This window comes from Osmerus eperlanus, unplaced genomic scaffold (assembly GCF_963692335.1).
Source record: "Osmerus eperlanus unplaced genomic scaffold, fOsmEpe2.1 SCAFFOLD_335, whole genome shotgun sequence".
In the NCBI taxonomy this organism is placed as follows: Eukaryota; Metazoa; Chordata; class Actinopteri; order Osmeriformes; family Osmeridae; genus Osmerus; species Osmerus eperlanus.
Genome location: NW_026911743.1, coordinates 1,592 through 20,982, shown reverse-complemented (window position 1 = coordinate 20,982; position 19,391 = coordinate 1,592). Strand labels below are relative to the sequence as shown.

The 19,391-nt window shown below is 52.5% G+C and overlaps 2 protein-coding genes across 4 annotated transcripts; one reads left to right on the top strand and one right to left on the bottom strand.

Moving 5' to 3' along the window:
• The first annotated feature begins 1,222 nt into the window (after positions 1-1,222).
• Positions 1,223-4,657, top strand: LOC134016548 (putative C->U-editing enzyme APOBEC-4). Its single transcript, XM_062455892.1, has 5 exons — positions 1,223-1,232; positions 2,950-3,097; positions 3,535-3,702; positions 4,008-4,474; positions 4,572-4,657. The coding sequence occupies exons 1-5, from the start codon at positions 1,223-1,225 to the stop codon at positions 4,655-4,657; spliced, it is 879 nt and encodes a 292-aa protein (XP_062311876.1).
• An 834-nt stretch (positions 4,658-5,491) lies between these two features.
• colgalt2b (collagen beta(1-O)galactosyltransferase 2b) lies at positions 5,492-17,656 on the bottom strand. Of its 3 annotated transcripts, none has more exons than XR_009929552.1 (13): positions 17,356-17,656; positions 11,036-11,146; positions 10,164-10,281; positions 9,719-9,853; positions 9,342-9,546; positions 8,718-8,837; positions 8,392-8,465; positions 8,209-8,315; positions 7,902-8,034; positions 7,662-7,789; positions 7,353-7,559; positions 5,681-6,034; positions 5,492-5,601 (listed from the first exon to the last, which is right to left on the bottom strand). XR_009929552.1 is itself a non-coding variant. In XM_062455895.1 (12 exons), exons 1-12 carry the CDS (start codon positions 17,592-17,594, stop codon positions 5,761-5,763), a joined length of 1,851 nt encoding a protein of 616 aa, XP_062311879.1. In that variant the 5' UTR covers positions 17,595-17,656; the 3' UTR covers positions 5,492-5,760. The 3 variants fall into 3 exon arrangements, 1 of the variants encoding a protein (XP_062311879.1); XR_009929551.1 differs by having other exon boundaries at positions 5,492-5,565; XM_062455895.1 differs by having other exon boundaries at positions 5,492-6,034.
• Between the last annotated feature and the right edge of the window lie 1,735 nt (positions 17,657-19,391).

Genomic DNA, 19,391 nt, shown 5'->3' with positions numbered 1-19,391 from the left:
ACCACACACACCCCACCCCCACACATACACACCCCCCCCACACACACACCCAGGAGGTGGTGACTCACCCAGTGTCGTGGACCGCTCTCCGGGGGAGCGGGCCTGGTATCTCTGGAGGGCCACCCCCTCCGTCCCCGGCCAGCAGCGAGGAGACCAGCTCGGGGCAGCGAGGCTGGGTGGCCGGGGGCCAGGGCAGCAGGGTGGCCAGCGGGTAGTGGGAGATCATGCTGGGCCTCTGGAGGTCTGGGGGGAGCAGGGCATACTGGAGCCTTAGCGGGCAGCGCTGAGTCCTGGGGAAGCCGAGATGAGAGTCTTGGGTGGCTGGATGTTTTGCCTGGATGGTTGGCCTGGATGGCTACCCTTAGCTTGGCTGTTAGCTTGGCTGTTAGCCTGGCTGTTAGCCTCACTGGTTGGCCTTGCAGGCTAGCACGGTTAGCCTGGCTGGTTGTCCTGGAAGGCTAGCCTGGTTAGCCTGGTTGTTTACACTGGTTCTCCTTGCAGGTACACTAGCCTGTCTCTGTTTGGAAGTCTGCAAGGTTGAAGGTCTGGAGGTCTGGAGAGCTGGAGGGTCTGGAGAGCTGGAGGTCTGGAGAGCTGGAGGTCTGGAGAGCTGGAGGTCTGGAGAGCTGGAGGTCTGGAGGTCTGGAGAGCTCTCTCCCTGCGTACTCTCTCTTCCTGTTTCTCTGAAACACTCCACTAATTTCTCTTCTCTTTTCTCCTGTGGTTCCAGGCAAACAGCTCACACCACACAAATGATTAAAGTGTCTCCGTCTCCCTCTCCATCCCTCTCGGCTGGGGGCGGAGCCATAGATAAGCCCTGCCCCTTGTCAATCTAGCCACTGAAGAGAGGTTCAGAAAGAAAGACTGTGTTAATGTGTGTGTCTCAGCGGATGTACTCAAGGAGTTCTATATTACTGACACCCCACCCACACACACACACACGCACACACCCCCCCACACACCCCCCCCCCACACACACACACGCACACACACCCCCACACACCCCCCCCCACACACACACACACACACACCCCCCCCACACACACACATGCACAACACCCCCACCCCACACACCCCACACACCCCACACACACATCACATACACACAGTTGCCTGTAGTTACTGATTCTAGTGGTAATGTTAACCAGCAGCTGACAGAAGGGTGGCCTTTGAGACGAGACCACAAAGTTCATAACGTCATAAATGTATAACACTGCGGGGAATGACTGAGGGTGTGAGTCAGATTCAGTCATGTTGTGAATACGTTGCAATTGCTGAGGAGGATTAACTGGGACCAGGCACCGCTCGAACACACACACACACACACTCTCTCATAGACACACTCTCATACTCTCTTTCATACACACACTCATACACGCTCTGACACACAGTCATTTTAGTCATTTTAGTCACACACACACACTCATACACACACACACACTCTCATACACTCTAATACACACACACACACTCATACACACACAGTCACACTCTCATACACAGTCACACACACTCTCATACACACACACTCACATAGTCCCACTATGACTGTGTAGTCATACTCACACACATGCACACACACAACCAGGTAGTTCTAGTTAATAGGACACCAGGCAGGATGCTTCCGCTGGTCCACAGACTAGCATCCTGTCATAGTGAATCAACAGCCACTAGAGTAACAAACACGCACACAAACGCACACACACCGACACACGCACACACACAAAGCCAACACACACACACACAACAACAATTAACATAAACACAACTGTAATCGAGCCACTCCGGAGGAACTCTCTCCTATCCTCCTCTATTAAAAACCTAAATTCAAGTTCCTTCTTTCAATTTCACTCTTCTATATTTATATAATTCTCTCTCTTTCTCTTTCCTCTCTCTTTTCCTCTTTCTCGCGCTCTCTCTCTCTCTATGTCTCTCTCTCTCTCTCTCTCTCTATGTCTCTCTCTCTCTCTGTGCTGACACAGTTAAACGTGTGGCAAGCAACAGTTTACACAGCTGGGAAATATAGCTCTTTCAGCGACACACACACTCACCCTCAGTCACACACACTCTCTGACACACACACACCAGATACATGCAAAGCGATATCTTTATGAATATCTCCAGTCCAGTCAGCTTCAGAGAGGAGTGGCTGGCTCACAGGAGGTCCTGTTCCAGATTCCCAGCCAGCAACTTTGCCTAGTTACCAATAACCAGCCACTAGCTCTGCCTAGTTACCAATAACCTTACCATAAACACACACCTATGCACACATACTCAGACAACCTGACACCATATTACTAGAAGAAGGATGATATTTTGCATTATAATAAGATTATTGTTTCAATGATTAGTACATCATTTCACACTTACTGTCTGTTCTGACTGTGACTTCCGTGCTAACGGCTAAACACTTCCCCCACAGGCCAGGAGAGGAACAGCATTCACCAATACACAGTTTATCATGCAAACCACACACACAAATACAAAAGCAGGCAGGCTGGAACACACAAATACACACACACACTCACACAGTTCACTGTCGTGGACAGTTCAGAGTTATTGCAGTTACCACGGCTACAGTACGTCAGACAACAGAACACTCCTCACTGGAGAACACACACACAGTAGACTGGACAGTTTCTACGAGGGAGGGAGAGAGAAGAGGGAGAGAGACCACCAATTGTAAGCTCCTTTTTTCTCATTCATTCTCCACTTTTCTGTTATCATCAACAGTGATGTTAGTGTTCTCCCTGCTGCAGTGTGTGTGTGTGTGTGTGTGTGTGTGTGTGTGTGTGTGTGTGTGTGTGTGTGAAAGTAAGAGGTTGTTGCGTTGGAGTCTAACTTTCTGTTTAAAACCATGTTCCAGGATGAAAACAGACTAACAAACTTGTGCTCTCTCCCTCTCTCCCCCCTTTCTCCCTCTCCCTGTGCCTGTGCTGCCCCCTGCAGGTCAGAGTGAGAGTGACATGCAGCAGGTCTCCCAGGGCTCCTCCCCTTCCCCCCACCACTCTGTGAACTACAACACCCAGAATGCATCATGTCCAGAGTGTCCCTGCCATGTGGTTGCTGGTGGAGAAGCAGCAGTGTCCTACTCGAGGTTCTGTAGAAAGAACATTTCTAGACACATTAAATATGGCACAGCTTGGTTTAGCTTAGTGGTTAGAGCATTTGACTGCATACCAAGAGGTTGCAGGATCAAATCTCCATCTGTATATTGCTTTGGATAAAAGTACCTGCTAAATCAGAATCAGAATCAGAATGGGATTTATTCGCCATGAAAGTTTGCACAGAAAAGGAATTTGCTTTGGCAGGAAGGTGCATACAATTAACATATAGGGACCTAAACTTTAAATATGTGGACTATCTATACTAAGGGTACATAAACTAGCAGTACTAAGTGGAATTAGAACTAAATAAAATATACAAAATGATCAAATTGTAGTTATTCATCCAGCCTGGTTTCAGGTTGCGCAGGAACGATCACAAAGACATCATCATCTAACTTGGCTCTGTCTGGTTCTGTGTGGTTCTCAGGTTCTGCCGGGCATTTGGGTTCCCTGTGGGGCCGTCGGGTTCCTCAGACCTGCTGCTGTTCTACGAGCTGCGTGATTCTGCGGGGGAACTGGTCCAGAGGGGCCGATCCTCTGGATGTCCGACCCAGGGAACACACCCTGAGACCTGGCTGTTTGACCTGACCTCTGGGTGAGACTGTGGAGGTCCACCTCTCTCTCCCACTCTCCCCCTTCTCTCTATCTCCCCTTCTCTATCCCTCTCCCCTTCTCTCTCCCTCTGTTTCTCTCTCTCCCTCTCTCCCCTTTTCTCTCCCTCCCCCCCTCTCTCTCCCTCTCTGTTTCTCTCTCCACCTCTCTCCCCCTTTCTCTCTCCATCTCTCCCCTTCTCTCTCTCCCTCTCTCCCCTTCTCTCTCTCTCCCTCTCTCTCATTCTTTATCTGACTCTTGATTCTCTGTCTCATTCTCTTTCATCTCTCTTTCTCTCCCCCCGTCCAGGTACCTGTGCTCCGTGCTGGAGGTGTGTGAGGAGGTGAGCTCCATCCTGGTGCTCAGCAGCCAGGCACCGTCCTGCGTGTGTGCCCAGACCCTGGTCTCCTTCCTGGAGCAGCACCCCTGGGTACGGCTGGATCTGTTCCTCTCCCAGCGGGCCTCCACCCCCCTCGGCCTCCTGGCCTCCCTGTGGCCTCGCCTGTCCCTCAGCCCCGTGTCTGGCTGCGTCTGGGCCTACCTGCTGGGGAGCTTCGTGAGCGACGCGCCGCCCTCCGCCCTGCAGCGCCCCCTGCTGCCTGGGAGGGCGGCGGCGGACTGGGAGAACGCCGTCCTGATGTCGGCCTTCGCGGGTGTGGGGCCCGCCTTCCTGGACCTGCAGCCCTGGAGAGAGAGGGAGCAAGGAGGGGGCTGGCCACACCCCCCCCACCCCTCTGCCACCCCGCCCCCCTCCCGGGGGAGACGACCCCCCCCCTGCCCCCCAACCCCCCCCCCCTCCAAGCCCCTCCCCCCCCCCCGACCCCCCCCCCCCCTCCAAGCCCCTCCCCCCCCGACCCCCCCCCCCCCTCCAAGCCCCCATGCGACCCATCAATGTGGTCAGACACATACGGATGCCCTCCAAGGCGAGGTTACTAACCTCCAACCAGCGGATAGTTTAGGAGTGAACAAATGGAGTGATGCTGCAGTCTTGAATTCATTTATCCTTTTTGACTTGTTTTCTCAGCTTGGCGTTTTTTATTTGCATTCGAGTGCCGGTTACAGGGAATTGGTGAAGGACTTTAAAAAGGAAAAAATATAAAAAGGAAATATAAAAAAAGTCAACTAATTTTAGGAAGACCAAAATACAGCCCTATAAGGAACATGTCAGGTTTGTTTATTTGTGGTAAAAACTGTAAATACATCAACAAATAGCACAGACTTATAAAACTAAATAAATCTGATTGTAGCTTCAGCTGGATGTTTTGATGGAGGCAAGTTTGGTTTTAGTGTATTTTGAGTCTGTGTTGACCGTTTAGAAAATGCCGGTTTGGAAAAAACAGCTTGGGCAACTGATTTAATCTTGTAAATGCCACTCAGTTAATTTAAAATAAAATTGTCATGACAAATGCGTTGTCCTATTTTCTCACACAACGACCTCCCTGTGTGTCCTTGCTGTCCACAAAGGGAGCAGTGTTGAACAGGCACTGTCACACACTCTCACACACACTCTCACACACACTCTCACACACACTCTCACTCACAGAAGACATATTTGTAGACAGCTGTAAGACTTTTATTGTCTGAGCTGTAAAACAAACTGGTACATCTTTAAATTACAACAATCATCCTCTCTGACCGTCCAGAACAACAATGATGTGTTTCTCCTCTCATCCTGCCATACGTCTACACACACCTTCACATACATACACACACCTCTCCACAAATGTTTGAACATTGTACATGTGTGCCAGATAGGTGTATTTGAATGTCTGAGGTATATGTGTGTGTCCCCCAGGTGTGAGTGTGTCCCAGGTGTGTGTGTGTCCCAGGTGTGTGTGTGTCCTAGGGGTGTGTGCGTGTCCCAGGTGTGTGTGTGTTCCAGGTGTGTGTGTGTGTCCCAGGTGTGTGTGTGTTCCAGGTGTGTGTGTGTTCCAGTTGTGTGTGTCCTAGGTGTGTATGTGTCCCAGGTGTGTGTGTCCTAGGTGTGTGTGTGTTCCAAGTGTGTGTGCATGTTCCAGTGTCCCAGGGTCCCAGTTCCCAGGCGTATCCCAGAATCCCTCTCTCAGAGTTCGTCGCGGGCAGCGCGTGCGGCGGGGGGAGGGGAGTCTCCGCTGACGGTGTTGTGGGCCCCGGCCCGCAGGCTGTCCTGCTGGGCCGTCTTGCGCGCCTGCTGCCGGTCCCAGTCCGTGGCCACCGCCTCGTCGTCCCAGATGGTGGAGGTCTCCGTGTCGCTGACGTAGCCCGGCTCCCCCGTGTAGTGGGTGGGGTACAGCAGCAAGGGCTCCACAGAGAAGGCCCTCAGGTCCCGCGGGGAGAAGTGGGACCTGAACTCAGCACTGAGGGGGGAGAAAAAGGGTTAGCATCGTAGCCTAGCGTAGCCTAGCATAGCCTAGCGTAGCACTGCATACCGAAGCCTAGCGTAGCCTAGCATTGCATACCGTAGCCTAGTATAGCCAAGCATAGCATAGCCAAGCATAGCATAGCCTTGCGTAGAGAAGAGACATTAACTCAGCACTTGGGGGGGAAATGGAGGGTTAGCATCATGCATAGCATAGCGTATCATATCAAGCATAGCATATAATATGATACAGTATCATATGATATATCAAATATAAAACAGCATGGCATTGCATTGTGTAGTTTGGCAGTACAAGCTAAGTTTGTATCAAATGTATTAAATTACCATTAAAGGAAGGATAGCAGAAAGGAGGGAGAGAAGGAGAGGGAGGGAGGGGTAAGGGATGGAGGGAGAGGTGGAGAGAGAGAGAGAGGGAGAGAGAGAGAGGGGGAGTGTGTAAGGTGACACGTCACCTCATTCAGACAGATGAGGTCAGAGATCAAGAGAGAGGTGAGGGATAGAGCTACCCTCCCTCTCTCTCCCTCTTCTCCTCTCTCCCTCCCTCTAACCCTCACCTCTCTCTCTCTCCCTCTCACACAACACACAGTCCAGTTAACAAATATAACAGACATTCAACTGCTACACATTGTTTACACAGTCTCCCTCTCTCCTCCTCCCCTTTTCTCTTCTCCAAACGTACACTCTGGTGTGTATTTGTATAGTGATCTATACATTACACACAAATGTACACACACACACACTACACACTCACACACAGTCGCCCCTGTCTGTGTGTCCCCCAAGCCCAGGGCTGCATCAATGGGAATGCTGTCCTTCAGCCTGGGACAGGAAGAGACCCGCTCCCCAAGAACATTCCTCTCAGAGGGGGGAGGAGAGGGAGCGGAGAGGGGGAGGAGTGGAGGAGTGGATGAGTGAATAAGAGAGAAGGGCAGGGGAGCAAGGAGAGGTGGAGAGAGGGGGAGGAAGAGAGGGAAGGCAGAGAGAGAGAAAAGGAGGGAACAGGGAGAGAAAGGAAGGAGGGTGAGAGGGAGGGGAGGGGAAAGGAAAGAGAGGGAATGAGAGAGAGGGAGGGGAAAGGAAAGAGAGGGAATGAGAGAGAGGGAGAGGAAGGAAAATGCAGGAGGAAGCCAACAGAAAGGTATTGTGTGTCCTGCGGTGGCCACCATACCCAGCAAACCCTGAAAACAATCAGGCCCAGTGTTTAGGGGGGAGGAGAGGAGGGGAGGAGGAGGAGAAGAGGTACCTCTGAAGCACCGTTATATATGGAGACCTGTGTGTCTGTGTGTGTGTCTCACTTGGGGTGCTTGTTGAACATGATGGGCAGGAACTCGTCCACCGGCAACATCCTATTAAAGGCCTGGGCGGCTAGCAGCTTCCTGGCTCCCTGATTGGACAGCGCATAGCCCAGCGTCCAATAGGAGTAGTCGGCCTCCACTAGGTTGTTGACACCCACTACGGATTGTTCCGGCTGTTGCACCTGCATCCTCTTCCTCCCCACGTAACTATGGAGATAGATATGCAACTATGGAGACAGAAATATGTAACTATGGACACAGATATACATATGTGTCTGCCTGTCTGCCTGTCTGCCTGTCCATCCTTACATGAGGTCCCAGTCCAGCTGGGTCTTGATGATGTCATCCATGATGGCCTGCAGACGTCGTTTGAATCTGGGTTCAAACCTCACATCATCCTCCAGAACCAGGACCTGCTGCAGGTTCCTCTCCACCACCTACACACACGCACCATATACACACACACCATGTGATGGTACCTGTGTTTGAATGTGGCAGCATTCTTGTACCTGGGTGTGTGTACCTGTGTGTGTGTGTGTGTGTGCGTACCTGTGTCCATGTAGAGTGGTGACTCAGGAAGCAGCCTATCTCCCCCCGGGTCAGCACCCGTCCAGAGTAGGGGTCCTTGTATCCCGGCAACATCTCTATACCCAGAGCCTGCAGCTGGGATGAGTTCAGAGCTCTGGAGGAGGAGGGGGGAGGGGAGGAGGAGAGGGGGGGAGGGGGAGGGGAGGAGGAGAGGGCGGGAGGGGAGTAGGGGAGGAGGTGGGGGAGGAGGTGGAGGTGGGAGGAGGTTATGGAGGTAGGGGGGATTTACCACCGAAAGAAGGGCTAAAACTGTGTGTGTGTGACCTACTTCCCGTCCACGGCATCGGTGACGGTAGCCTGCAGACCCAGAGCTGCCATGGTGCTCAGCATCCTGGTCCTCCTGTCCACACGACGCCTCAGGTTCACCAGGAAGACCTGGAAGAGGGGAGAGGAGGGGAGAGGTGAAGTACTGAACATGTAATGTTTTTGTTTATAGACTTGTTTATTTCACCTCGTCAAAGTCCATCTTGTCCTGCTGGGTCGGGGGGGAGTACACATACTGAGAAGACTCCAGCCTGTGGTCAACTAGAGAGAGAGGAGGGGAGGGGAGGGGAGGGGAGGGGAGGGGAGGGGAGGAGAGGAGAGGAGAGGAGAGGAGAGGAGAGGAGGAGAGGAGGGGAGAAAAGAGAGGGGGAAAGAGAGAGGGGGTAGGGAAGGAAGGAGAGTTAATCTGAAGAGGGTGACAGACTTGTTTATTTTTTCTTCTCTTGAGCAGAGGAGGAAGAAGATATGTAGAAAAGGAAGTGTGTGTTTATTTAGGTGTGTGTGTGTACTCACTCATGGCCTCAGTGATGGTGTGTGTGAAGCTCTCCTTCTCCTCCTCTAAGTTCTGATGTGCCTTCAGAGGAACAGGTAGGAACCCATAGTGTTCCCTGTTACACACATGCATCTGCACACCTGCACACACACACACACGGGTAAAAACACAATCAGTCTTTTACGGGCAAGTCTGTGGCAATAAATGTGTGTGTTGCGTATATGTCTGTATGTGCATTGTTTATGCTTAACTGCTCCATACAGATCGTTACCAACATCAAATAACCACACACACACACTCATAGACACACAGACACTCATAGACACACAGACACTCATAGACACACAGACACTCATAGACACACAGACACTCATAGACACACAGACACTCATAGACACACAGACACTCATAGACACACAGACACTCATAGACACACAGACACTCAGACACATATGGCTCTCATTAGCATTAGTCTGACATCTTTCATTATTCTATGATGCGGTTATGAAACAAGCAGTGAGATAATAAACACACACACACACACACAGATATACACACACACAGACACCTAGAGAGGGGTTAACCCCACGACCCTGCTGACGCCCCGGGGCTGGAGGGAGAGAGGAGGGGTCGTGACCTCTGACCTGCCTGGCGGGCAGAGAAGGCAAAGACCATGATGTCATCAAAGGCCAGGCTGTAGTCGGGGTGGGGGGGGTGAAAGGCCAGAGAGAGGCTGGAGGCACGACGGAGGTCCAGCAGGAAGCTGCTGTGCACCATGGGAACAGGGAAACAACCCAGACGCCTCCACTCTCTGATTGGCTGATAGTCTGGAGTCCTCTTGTAGTAGCCCTGGAGGGGGGGGGGGGGGGGGCACGAGGAGGGTGAGAGAGAAAGTGGGTGAGGAGCAGAGAGACAGAAGAGAGAGAAGCAGGGGAGTGGATGGCCAGATGGGAAATGTGAGAGAGAGAGAGTGGGGGAGAGAGAGAGGGAGAGAGAGGGAGAGAGAGAGGTTGGGCTGTACCTGGGGGGTGATGCCACACCAGAAGTTAGAGTAGAGAGACCTGGTGTCCAGAAGAGGAGCCACCAGAGTCAGGTTCTCCGACATCAGCAGGTCCAGAACCCTGGGGTTGGTCAGCAGGTTATCACTGTCTGAGTACTGGATGGGGGAGAGGGGGAGGGGGTAGGAGGGGGGAGGGGGAACAGAGAGAGGTAGAGAGAGAGGATGGAGGAAGGAGAGGTACATGGTGTTAATAATCATTGACTTTCAGACTGAATCTCACCAGGATGTAGTCTACCAGATTATAATCTCACCAGGATGTAGTCTACCAGATTATAATCTCACCAGGATGTAGTCTACCAGATTATAATCTCACCAGGATGTAGTCTACCAGACTATAATCTCACCAGGATGTAGTCTACCAGATTATAATCTCACCAGGATGTAGTCTACCAGACTATAATCTCACCAGGATGTAGTCGGCCCACCGTTCGCGTGCGGCCTTCAGAGCTGCCTGCCTCAGTTTCATCACGTGCTGGAAACGAGATGGAGGCCAGTGCTTCGGTCCCCACTCATCCGTATAGGACCTGACACACACACACACACACACATGCACATAAGAGAACACCATTTGCAACAATCGACATGAGCATGAATACATACACGCGAGGTAAACACAAGATTTTGTCACTGACAGAATTTCATCTTGGTGGGGAAGAGGAGGGGAGAGGAGGAGAGGAGGAGAGGAGGAGAGGTGGGGAGAGGAGGAGAGGTGGTGAGAGGAGGAGAGGTGGGGAGAGGAGGAGAGGTGGGGAGAGGAGGAGAGGTGGGGAGAGGAGGAGAGGTGGTGAGAGGAGGAGAGGTGGGGAGAGGAGGAGAGGTGGGGAGAGGAGGAGAGGTGGGGAGAGGAGGAGAGGTGGGGAGAGGAGGAGAGGTGGGGAGAGGAGAGGTGGTGAGAGGAGGAGAGGTGGGGAGAGGAGGAGAGGTGGGGAGAGGAGAGGTGGTGAGAGGAGGAGAGGTGGTGAGAGGAGGAGAGGTGGGGAGAGGAGGAGAGGTGGGGAGAGGAGGAGAGGTGGTGAGAGGAGGAGAGGTGGGGAGAGGAGGAGAGGTGGTGAGAGGAGGAGAGGTGGGGAGAGGAGGAGAGGTGGGGAGAGGAGGAGAGGTGGGGAGAGGAGGAGAGGTGGGGAGAGGAGGAGAGAGGAGGAGAGGTGGGGAGAGGAGAGGTGGTGAGAGGAGGAGAGGTGGGGAGAGGAGGAGAGGTGGGGAGAGGAGAGGTGGTGAGAGGAGGAGAGGTGGTGAGACGAGGAGAGGTGGTGAGAGGAGGCGAGAAGAGAGGCCTACCTTGGCTCATCTAGAGGTCTCCACTCTACATAGTGATACTGGTCCTGGGCTCTTCTCAGCCACTCCCTCAGAATGGCTGTGGTGTTGTCTATATTATGGTCTGTCGCTGCCCTGAAACACACATCACGGTCTGTCAACATTAACATGTCAGCTACATGGTGTTATAATGTGGAAACAACTGACTGAGAAAACTATCCCCAGATGACGCACGCACAGACACACAAAAGCACACACACACACACACACACACACACACACACACACACAGACACACAGCAGTGTGAGTCAAGCCTGGCAGGCAGCATGGAAACGTTCTGATGAAACCACAGGAGAACTACAAACAAACAAACTGCTGCTGGTCTGAGTGTTTGTTTGTGTGTGTTTAAGCCACTGTCTGCACACCTTGTACCATGTTGACATGTATAAATAGATACTGATGACATCAGACTCTTCAGAGCAACACACACACATGCACACAGGAGTTTTCCCTGCTGTACCCTGTCCAGGTGTCCAGCATCAGAGTGCAGAGCAGTCAGAGTGAGCATGTCAGTGCGTGTGGGTAACTCCCCGTCACACAAACACATACACACACACAGAAGGACATCATTCTCCTTCCTCTCCCCTTCTCTCCTTCTCCTCTTCCTAGTTCCTCCAGGATACATCTTCATTTCCTGTCGGCAGTCTGGACACACACTCTCTCCACCATCATGCTGCCATGTCTGTGTGTGTGTGACCTGCCTCTTCATTTCTTCATTTCCTGTCGCCTTCATTTCCTGTCACCAGTTTGGACACAAACACATGCTACCACGTGTGTGTGTGTGACCTGCCTCTTTGTAGTTTACAGTGACTTTATCTGGCTCATTATTCTACTGCCTGCAGTGATTTCTCTCTCTCTTCTTTCCCCCCCGTCTCTCTCCTCTCTTCTCTCTCTCTCTCTCTCTCTCTCTCGGACAAACATCTGGACAGCACATGCTTTGCCATGTCTCACCTGGCATAGGGTTTAGGTTGGTTGAGGGGCAGTTCTATGGGCGTATGTGAAGCCCTCTGTGACATGCTTGCGTGTAAAAGGGCTATACAAATAAATTTGGATTTGATTTGAGGGTGACCAGACGTCCAGATTTCGTCCGGACAGTCCGGTTTTCCAGCTGTTTGTCCAGGCCGCTGTTGCATGTCCTCCTTTTCTCCCTTTTGTCCTCCTTTTTGACCCTTCCTGCCCACCGTCGCAATTTACCACTTGCGTTGGCTTCAGTGCCAAAAAGAAAGACCTCCTTCAAACCTACGTGGAATTCAGAACTCCACTTTGCCACTAAGAGCAGCACAGATCAATATCATGCCTTCTGTAAGCTCTGTTGCATTGATATAGACGTGAGTAGTAGGGGGAAAGGGGCTTTAGAGCGGCATGCTGCTACAGAACGGCACAAGGATAATGCTAGTTCTAGTTCTGCTGGGCTCCTTAACATAATGTTTTGCTCCAAACACAACAGCGGATGATAAAACAACCGCTGCTGAGTTGACCAAATTATTTCATTCTGTGAAACATCACCACTCTTACAGGAGTTTAGACTGCAGTTTATACTGTTGACTTACTAAAATGACTAATGTTATTGTCTTAATTTCATACTAATGGCCCCCCCCCCCCCTCCCCCCGGTCAACAGCTTTTTGGGATTGTCCTCCTTTTTGGCCCCAAGTGTCGTCCTGTTCAGGGTCATGCTTCTGGTCACCCGACCTGGGCATTCAACCCCTCCCTTCCTCTATACCAGTGGTTCTCAACCCTGTCCTCAGGTCTGGACTGAAAAACAGCCTGGGACTTTGAAACGCAGACCGGCCCACGACCGTGTATGTCCTGCATGTTTTAGATGTTTCCCTGCTCCAACACACCTGATTCAAATGAATGGGTCGTTATAGCTCTGTAGAAGCCTGGTAACGAACATGCATTTGAATCAGGTGTGTTGGATAACACACCTGTAACAACTCATTCAAAACTAGTCAATTGGGAGAACGAGTTTCTGTTGGTTGAGAAACTCCAACCTGCATCGGTGACCGGTGATCATAAGACTTCATTTCCAATACTTTGCGGACAAAGGAAGGATCCTCTCTCTCTCTCCTCTTAAAGGAGAAGAGACACACCGGGCCCAGGTGTGCCCAGGTGTGCCCAGGTGTGCCCAGGTGTGCCCAGGTGTGCCCAGGTGTGCCCAGGTGTGCCCAGGTGTGCCCAGGTGTGCCCAGGTGTGTCCACTTAACAGCTGAGGAGGGGGAGGCCATCACAAGAACCACGTTACAATATGATAACCTTGTAGATATGTCTTGCTGTGTTCTGTATTCATGTACAGAGTGAAGCATGTTCTGCCATTCCATCATTCAAACTAAGACAAGTGATTCAGGATTTTTACATTCGATACAAAATCTTTCTTCGTGGGGACTTCAGTAAGGGGGTTCCATCCCAGCTCAGACCTCTGGGGTTCTCTTGTCATTACATTACAAACTGTTCTGTGTGAGCTTTATCATTACATGCACCAATAAAGTCAATCTCCAGCTGAAATGGACCTTCCACTTCATCACCCAGCGTGAATCCAATAGTGTTAATCTCTCTCTCTTTCATACATACACACACACACACTGAACCCATTTTCCTTCCTCTTCCCTTCTCTCCTTCATTTATGTCTTCATTTCCTGTCGCCTTCATTTCCTGTCACCAGTTTGGACACAAACACATGCTACCACGTGTGTGTGTGTGACCTGCCTCTTTGTAGTTTACAGTGACTTTATCTGCCTCATTATTCTGCTGTGCTTTCTCTCTCTCTCTTCTCTCCCCCGTGTCTCTCTTCTCCCTCTCTCTCTCCTCCCTCCCTCTCTCCATCTCTCTGTCTCACAAACATCTGGACAGCACATGTTTTGCCATGTCTCACCCAGGCATTCAACCCCTCCCTTCCTCTATACATCCATCCCTCCCACCTTCTCCCCATCCCACTTTCCCTCCATCTAGAATGGAAGAATGGATGGATGGATGGAGGAATAAACAAATGGACAGGTGGATGGATGGGTAACCCCTACCCAACACACCTCTCTCCCTTGCATGCTTGCTCTCCTTTGCTCTCTCTCTCTTTAACTCTCTCACTCACAAATTAACTCATCCATCTCTCATACTGAGCGCTCTCTCTAACGTCTTCTAAACATTCCCACGCTCCATCAGTCATCCATCCGGAGCAGGAGAGAGATATGCAGGGGTGCAGGGAGGGAGGAAGAGAGGAAGGAGACAGTGGGAGGTTAGGGCCAGCCTGTTCTGAGCATCTGGGAGGCCTGAGGGAAGGAGGGGTGGAGGGAGGGAGGGAAGGAGGGGTGGAGGGAGGGAAGGAGGGGTGGAGGGAGGGAGGGAAGGAGGGGTGGAGGGAGGGAAGGAGGGGTGGAGGGAGGGAGGGAGGGAAGGAGGGGTGGAGGGAGGGAGGGAAGGAGGGAGGGGTGGAGGGAGGGAAGGAGGGGTGGAGGGAGGGAGGGAGGGAAGAAGGGAAGGAGGGGTGGAGGGAGGGAAGGAGGGGTGGAGGGAAGGAGGGAAGGAGGGGTGGAGGGAGGGAGGGAAGGAGGGATGGAGGGAGGGAGGGAAGGAGGGGTGGAGGGAGGGAAGGAGGGGTGGAGGGAGGGAGGGAAGGAGGGGTGGAGGGAGGGAGGGAGGGGTGGAGGGAGGGAAGGAGGGGTGGAGGGAGGGAGGAAAGAAGGGAAGGAGGGGTGGAGGGAGGGAAGGAGGGGTGGAGGGAAGGAGGGAAGGAGGGGTGGAGGGAGGGAGGGAAGGAGGGATGGAGGGAGGGAAGGAGGGGTGGAGGGAGGGAGGGAAGGAGGGATGGAGGGAGGGAAGGAGGGGTGGAGGGAGGGAGGGAGGGAGGGAGGGAAGGAGGGGTGGAGGGAGGGAGGGAGGGAAGGAGGGATGGAGGGAGGGAGGGAAGGAGGGGTGGAGGGAGGGAGGGAAGGAGGGGTGGAGGGAGGGAGGGAAGGAGGGGTGGAGGGAGGGAGGGAAGGAGGGAGGGAGGGAAGGAGGGATGGAGGGAAGGAGGGGTGGAGGGAGGGAGGGAGGGAAGGAGGGATGGAGGGAGGGATGGAGGGAGGGAAGGAGGGGTGGAGGGAGGGAGGGAGGGAAGGAGGGGTGGAGGGAGGGAAGGAGGGGTGGAGGGAAGGAGGTGGTGTTGGAATGAGAAGCAGAGGGAAATCAGAGCTTCAGACCAGTGGAGCTCCAACCCCCTGTGGACTGACAACAGGCCAACCCGGTGGTTCTAATCAAACGATAACAATAGTTCACATTGTTATAGCAGCTTTTACCATTTCTGTCAGGAATGGAAAATATGATGACATGAGAAAGACACACACACCACACCTGACCTCTGACATCACCTGACCTCTGACATCACCTGACCTCTGACATATCATAATCAACCCCACAGAGTGTGTGTGTGTTGGTGCATGTGTGTGTGAGGGTATTCTGACAACACCGTAATTATGTAATGGTTCCTGCATTCTCTTCATACCTGGTTTGTCACACACACGTATACAAACGTACACACGCGTACACATTACATTTTTACATTTAGTCATTTAGCAGACGCTCTTATCCAGAGCGACTTACAGTAAGTACAGGGACATTTCCCCGAGGCAAGTAGGGTGAAGTGCCTTGCCCAAGGACACAACGTCAGTTGGCATGACCGGGAATCGAACTGGCAACCTTCGGATTACTAGCCCGATTCCCTCACCGCTCAGCCACCTGACTCCCCACACACACACATCCTCAGGTCTCCCACCTGGAGAAGCACTTCCACACTGTCTTATAGTCTGTTATGTGTCCATGTCTGTCTGTCTCTCATTCTCTCTCTCTTTAAAACCCAACATTCTTTCACCGTCTCTAGTGAAAGAGTCTCTTCCACTCAGTGTCTGACCTCACCCAGGGTTAGGGTGGACACACACACACACATGTCAGATAAGAGTGACCAGGCTTGCAGGATCCAGTCTGCCTGTGTGCAGGCAGAGAGTGTGTGTGTTTAGAGTGTATATTTATATGTGTGTGTCTGTGTGCCCGTCTGTCTATCTGTGTGTGTGTGTGTCAGGCTGCCCCTGGCTCTCTTTCCTTTGTTAGTTAAACCAGCTCACATAAACATGCCAGTTCACACTCATTTGTCAGTCGGGGGGGGAGGGGTCTGGTGTGTGTATGTGTGGGTCTGTGCACATGTGTGTGTGAGAGACCCTGGCCCACTGACAAACAGGACACTCCTCCAGAAGAACCAGGCTTGACTAAGGATGGGAGTGACACCAAAACATGCTCTTCTATCAGGGACTACCATCAGTCCGATCACCGCCATACCCTGCCCGCATCACCGCCATACCCTGCCCGCATCACCGCCATACCCTGCCCGCATCACCGCCATACCCTGCCCGCATCACCGCCATACCCTGCCCGCATTACCGCCATACCCTGCCCGCATCACCGCCATACCCTGCCCGCATCACCGCCATACCCTGCCCGCATCACCGCCATACCCTGCCCGCATTACCGCCATACCCTGCCCGCATCACCGCCATACCCTGCCCGCATCACCGCCATACCCTGCCCGCATCACCGCCATACCCTGCCCGCATCACCGCCGAGACCCTGCCCGAATTCCTCTCACAACAACCCGCTAACCAGCCATACCCTGCCCGCATTCTCCACGCGCGTATGCCCTCATTTGATCTGCCCCTTCACAAGATTATGCACGCTTATCCTTTCATCCTTATCTCTCCATCTCTCTTTTAAACTTTACGCGTCACTTCCCGGTGCTGCCAACCGGCGCCGCCTTTTCTCCCGCTGTCAGGGCAACTCAGCGTCTAGCCTTGCCGCGGGGCACCTCTTTCTTTAGGCCCCCGGTTTGACAAGTTAGACAACCGGGTCTCGGCTAACTTTACAGCGCAGCGGGTCGTCCTACCTGGACGTTTAAAAGCTGCTCGTTTCCGTTGTTCCGTGCTGAATCAGAGAGAACACCGTGTTTTCCGCACAGCACCTCTTTAATCTACCTCTGGCATGCAATTAACGGCCAGGCACGCGAGGTGAGAGCGTCGTAAACCCAGCCACAGGTCTCCTCCACGCGGACAGGAGGCGTATCTGTGCGGACACAAGGCTTTCATTAAAATAGCCAGACTCCTGACTCCACACAGCCAAGCGAGCGAGGACAAGTCTACCGATGCTGGCTACCTCGTGTTAAAGATTAACTACAAAACCAGACGCGCTGGCGCGGAGTTAGAACATGGTGTTCTGAACTACGTTGTGATAGCGTCTTAAAGTTAGTTGGTCGCTCGCATCTCTTACCAGATCGCTATGCGCTCCTTCGGGTAGTCAAGTCTGTCGATGCAGCCCAGGTAATGTGGCAGGCTGTGCGCAGAGTTGCGAGCCAGAATGGCGATCATGACTTTTGGCTTCAGAAGAGACGACTCGGTTCGGACCGGATCCTGCACGAGCGTCGGCAGGTCTGATGCGGTACCGGGTACCAGGGCGACCATCAGCGCGCAGAACAGCCGGGCCTCCACGCCTCCGAACGCCCGCATCATACCGAGATCACACCGCTAGCACGGTCCGAGCTCCGCCGAGGCTGAAATGAGAGAGAGTAGAGGTTGGAGGGAGGAGTGGGAAGACCAGGGGAGGGGGAGAGGAGAGGGGTGGGTGGGTAGGGAGAGGGGCTTGCCTCTCGTTCCTAAAAGCAACTTCCTCCCCCAACCTATCTACAGCGGTGTGCCGTAGTCCGGTCAGACTCCCGGTGCGGCGAGCCAGAAAGCAGTGCACGCGGGTAGCATGCAATCAGGACACCCGTTTCTGGAGAGCCGTCTTCCAGTTTAACTTAACCATTTGGTTCTAAAACTATCTGCTTAATAAGCATATACAGCTATCTGCTTAATAAACAGGTTGCAGTGTAAACCTACAGGAAGGTCAAAGAGTCAAAGACATACTAGACCTTCAGCTCTCTGTGTTAAACTAAAGGCATGCTGATGTTGTCATAGTTTCATCTGCCACAGTATACAAGCGCAAGGGAGAGAGAGGGACCAGGTAAGAGATGTGTAGAGGTCGGCCGAGTCCAGGGTGTCCTGTAGCGCCCCCTAGTGTCACCTCAGAGCAGCTGCACAAGGCCACCTCTCCCTGGGCTCCATCCAGCCTGCCCTGTCCTGCAGGGAGCGCTGGGATGGGCGGTGACGCGGTGACACGCAAAAAAACTGTAAAAAAATCAATAAAGACAATTAATGTCAACCCCTGCACTCTCTCCCACACTCACTCTAACACACACACTCTCAGACTCTTCACTCTCTCTCTCCCACCTCCCCTCTCTCTCTCCCACACTCACTCACTCACACCTCTCTCTCTCCCTCTCTCTCTCTCTCTCTCCCAGGGTACTCAGCCAGATGGTGGTGAAGCACTCCAGATGTCATAGGGCAGAAACACACACACACACCCTGTCACTAACATTCTCCCAACACACACACACAGAATGACCAAATAATCTCTCTCCCCCTATTGACACACACAACCATGTTAAAGTGCTTGATGACTGCAAATGTATTCTATCTCTCAGACTCAGCATAGGGAGAAAGAGGGGAGGGGATATATGTGTGAGAGTGTGTGTGAGAGTGTGTGTGTAATAAGTCTTACAGTCCTAGTTAGGACAGCGTCTCACCTGCAGTTCTCCTGGATGCCCACCAGGGGTCAGAAACCTGCCTACTACTCTGCTGGGACGCGTTCCAACACTGACAACAGGCCCCTGGAGGGACGAGTTCCAACACGGTGTTTGTGCACCCTTTCCATTCCCGTCGGGAGGAGCTCTGTGATTGGTGGAATGGAAGTCTCCTGCTCTTTGCTGCAAACAATCCTGACAGTGATCTCTCAAAGGAGAAAGTGAGATGAAAGGTGTACAGAACACACACACACAGACGCACACACACAGACGCACACACACAGACGCACACACCCACAGACGCACAGACGCACAGACACACACACAGACGCACACACACACAGACGCACACACACACACAGACGCACACACACAGACACACACAGACGCACACACACAGACGCACACACACACAGACGCACACACACACAGACACACACACAGAACATGACAGCTCAAGTGTTTTATTTTTAATAGAAAAACAAACATTATTGAAAATAACATGAAAACATCCCATAATGAGTGGAGGCCTGTTCCATAAAGGCCGCTCAAATAAGTTGGACTTAAAGTCCCAAACCTGACTTGAATTAGCTTAACAAGTCAAGCGGGGCTAAAGCGGTTCCATAAAGGCCAATTTCAGCTCACGCAGTCCTACTAATTCAAGTCAGATTTAAGTAGTCAAGCT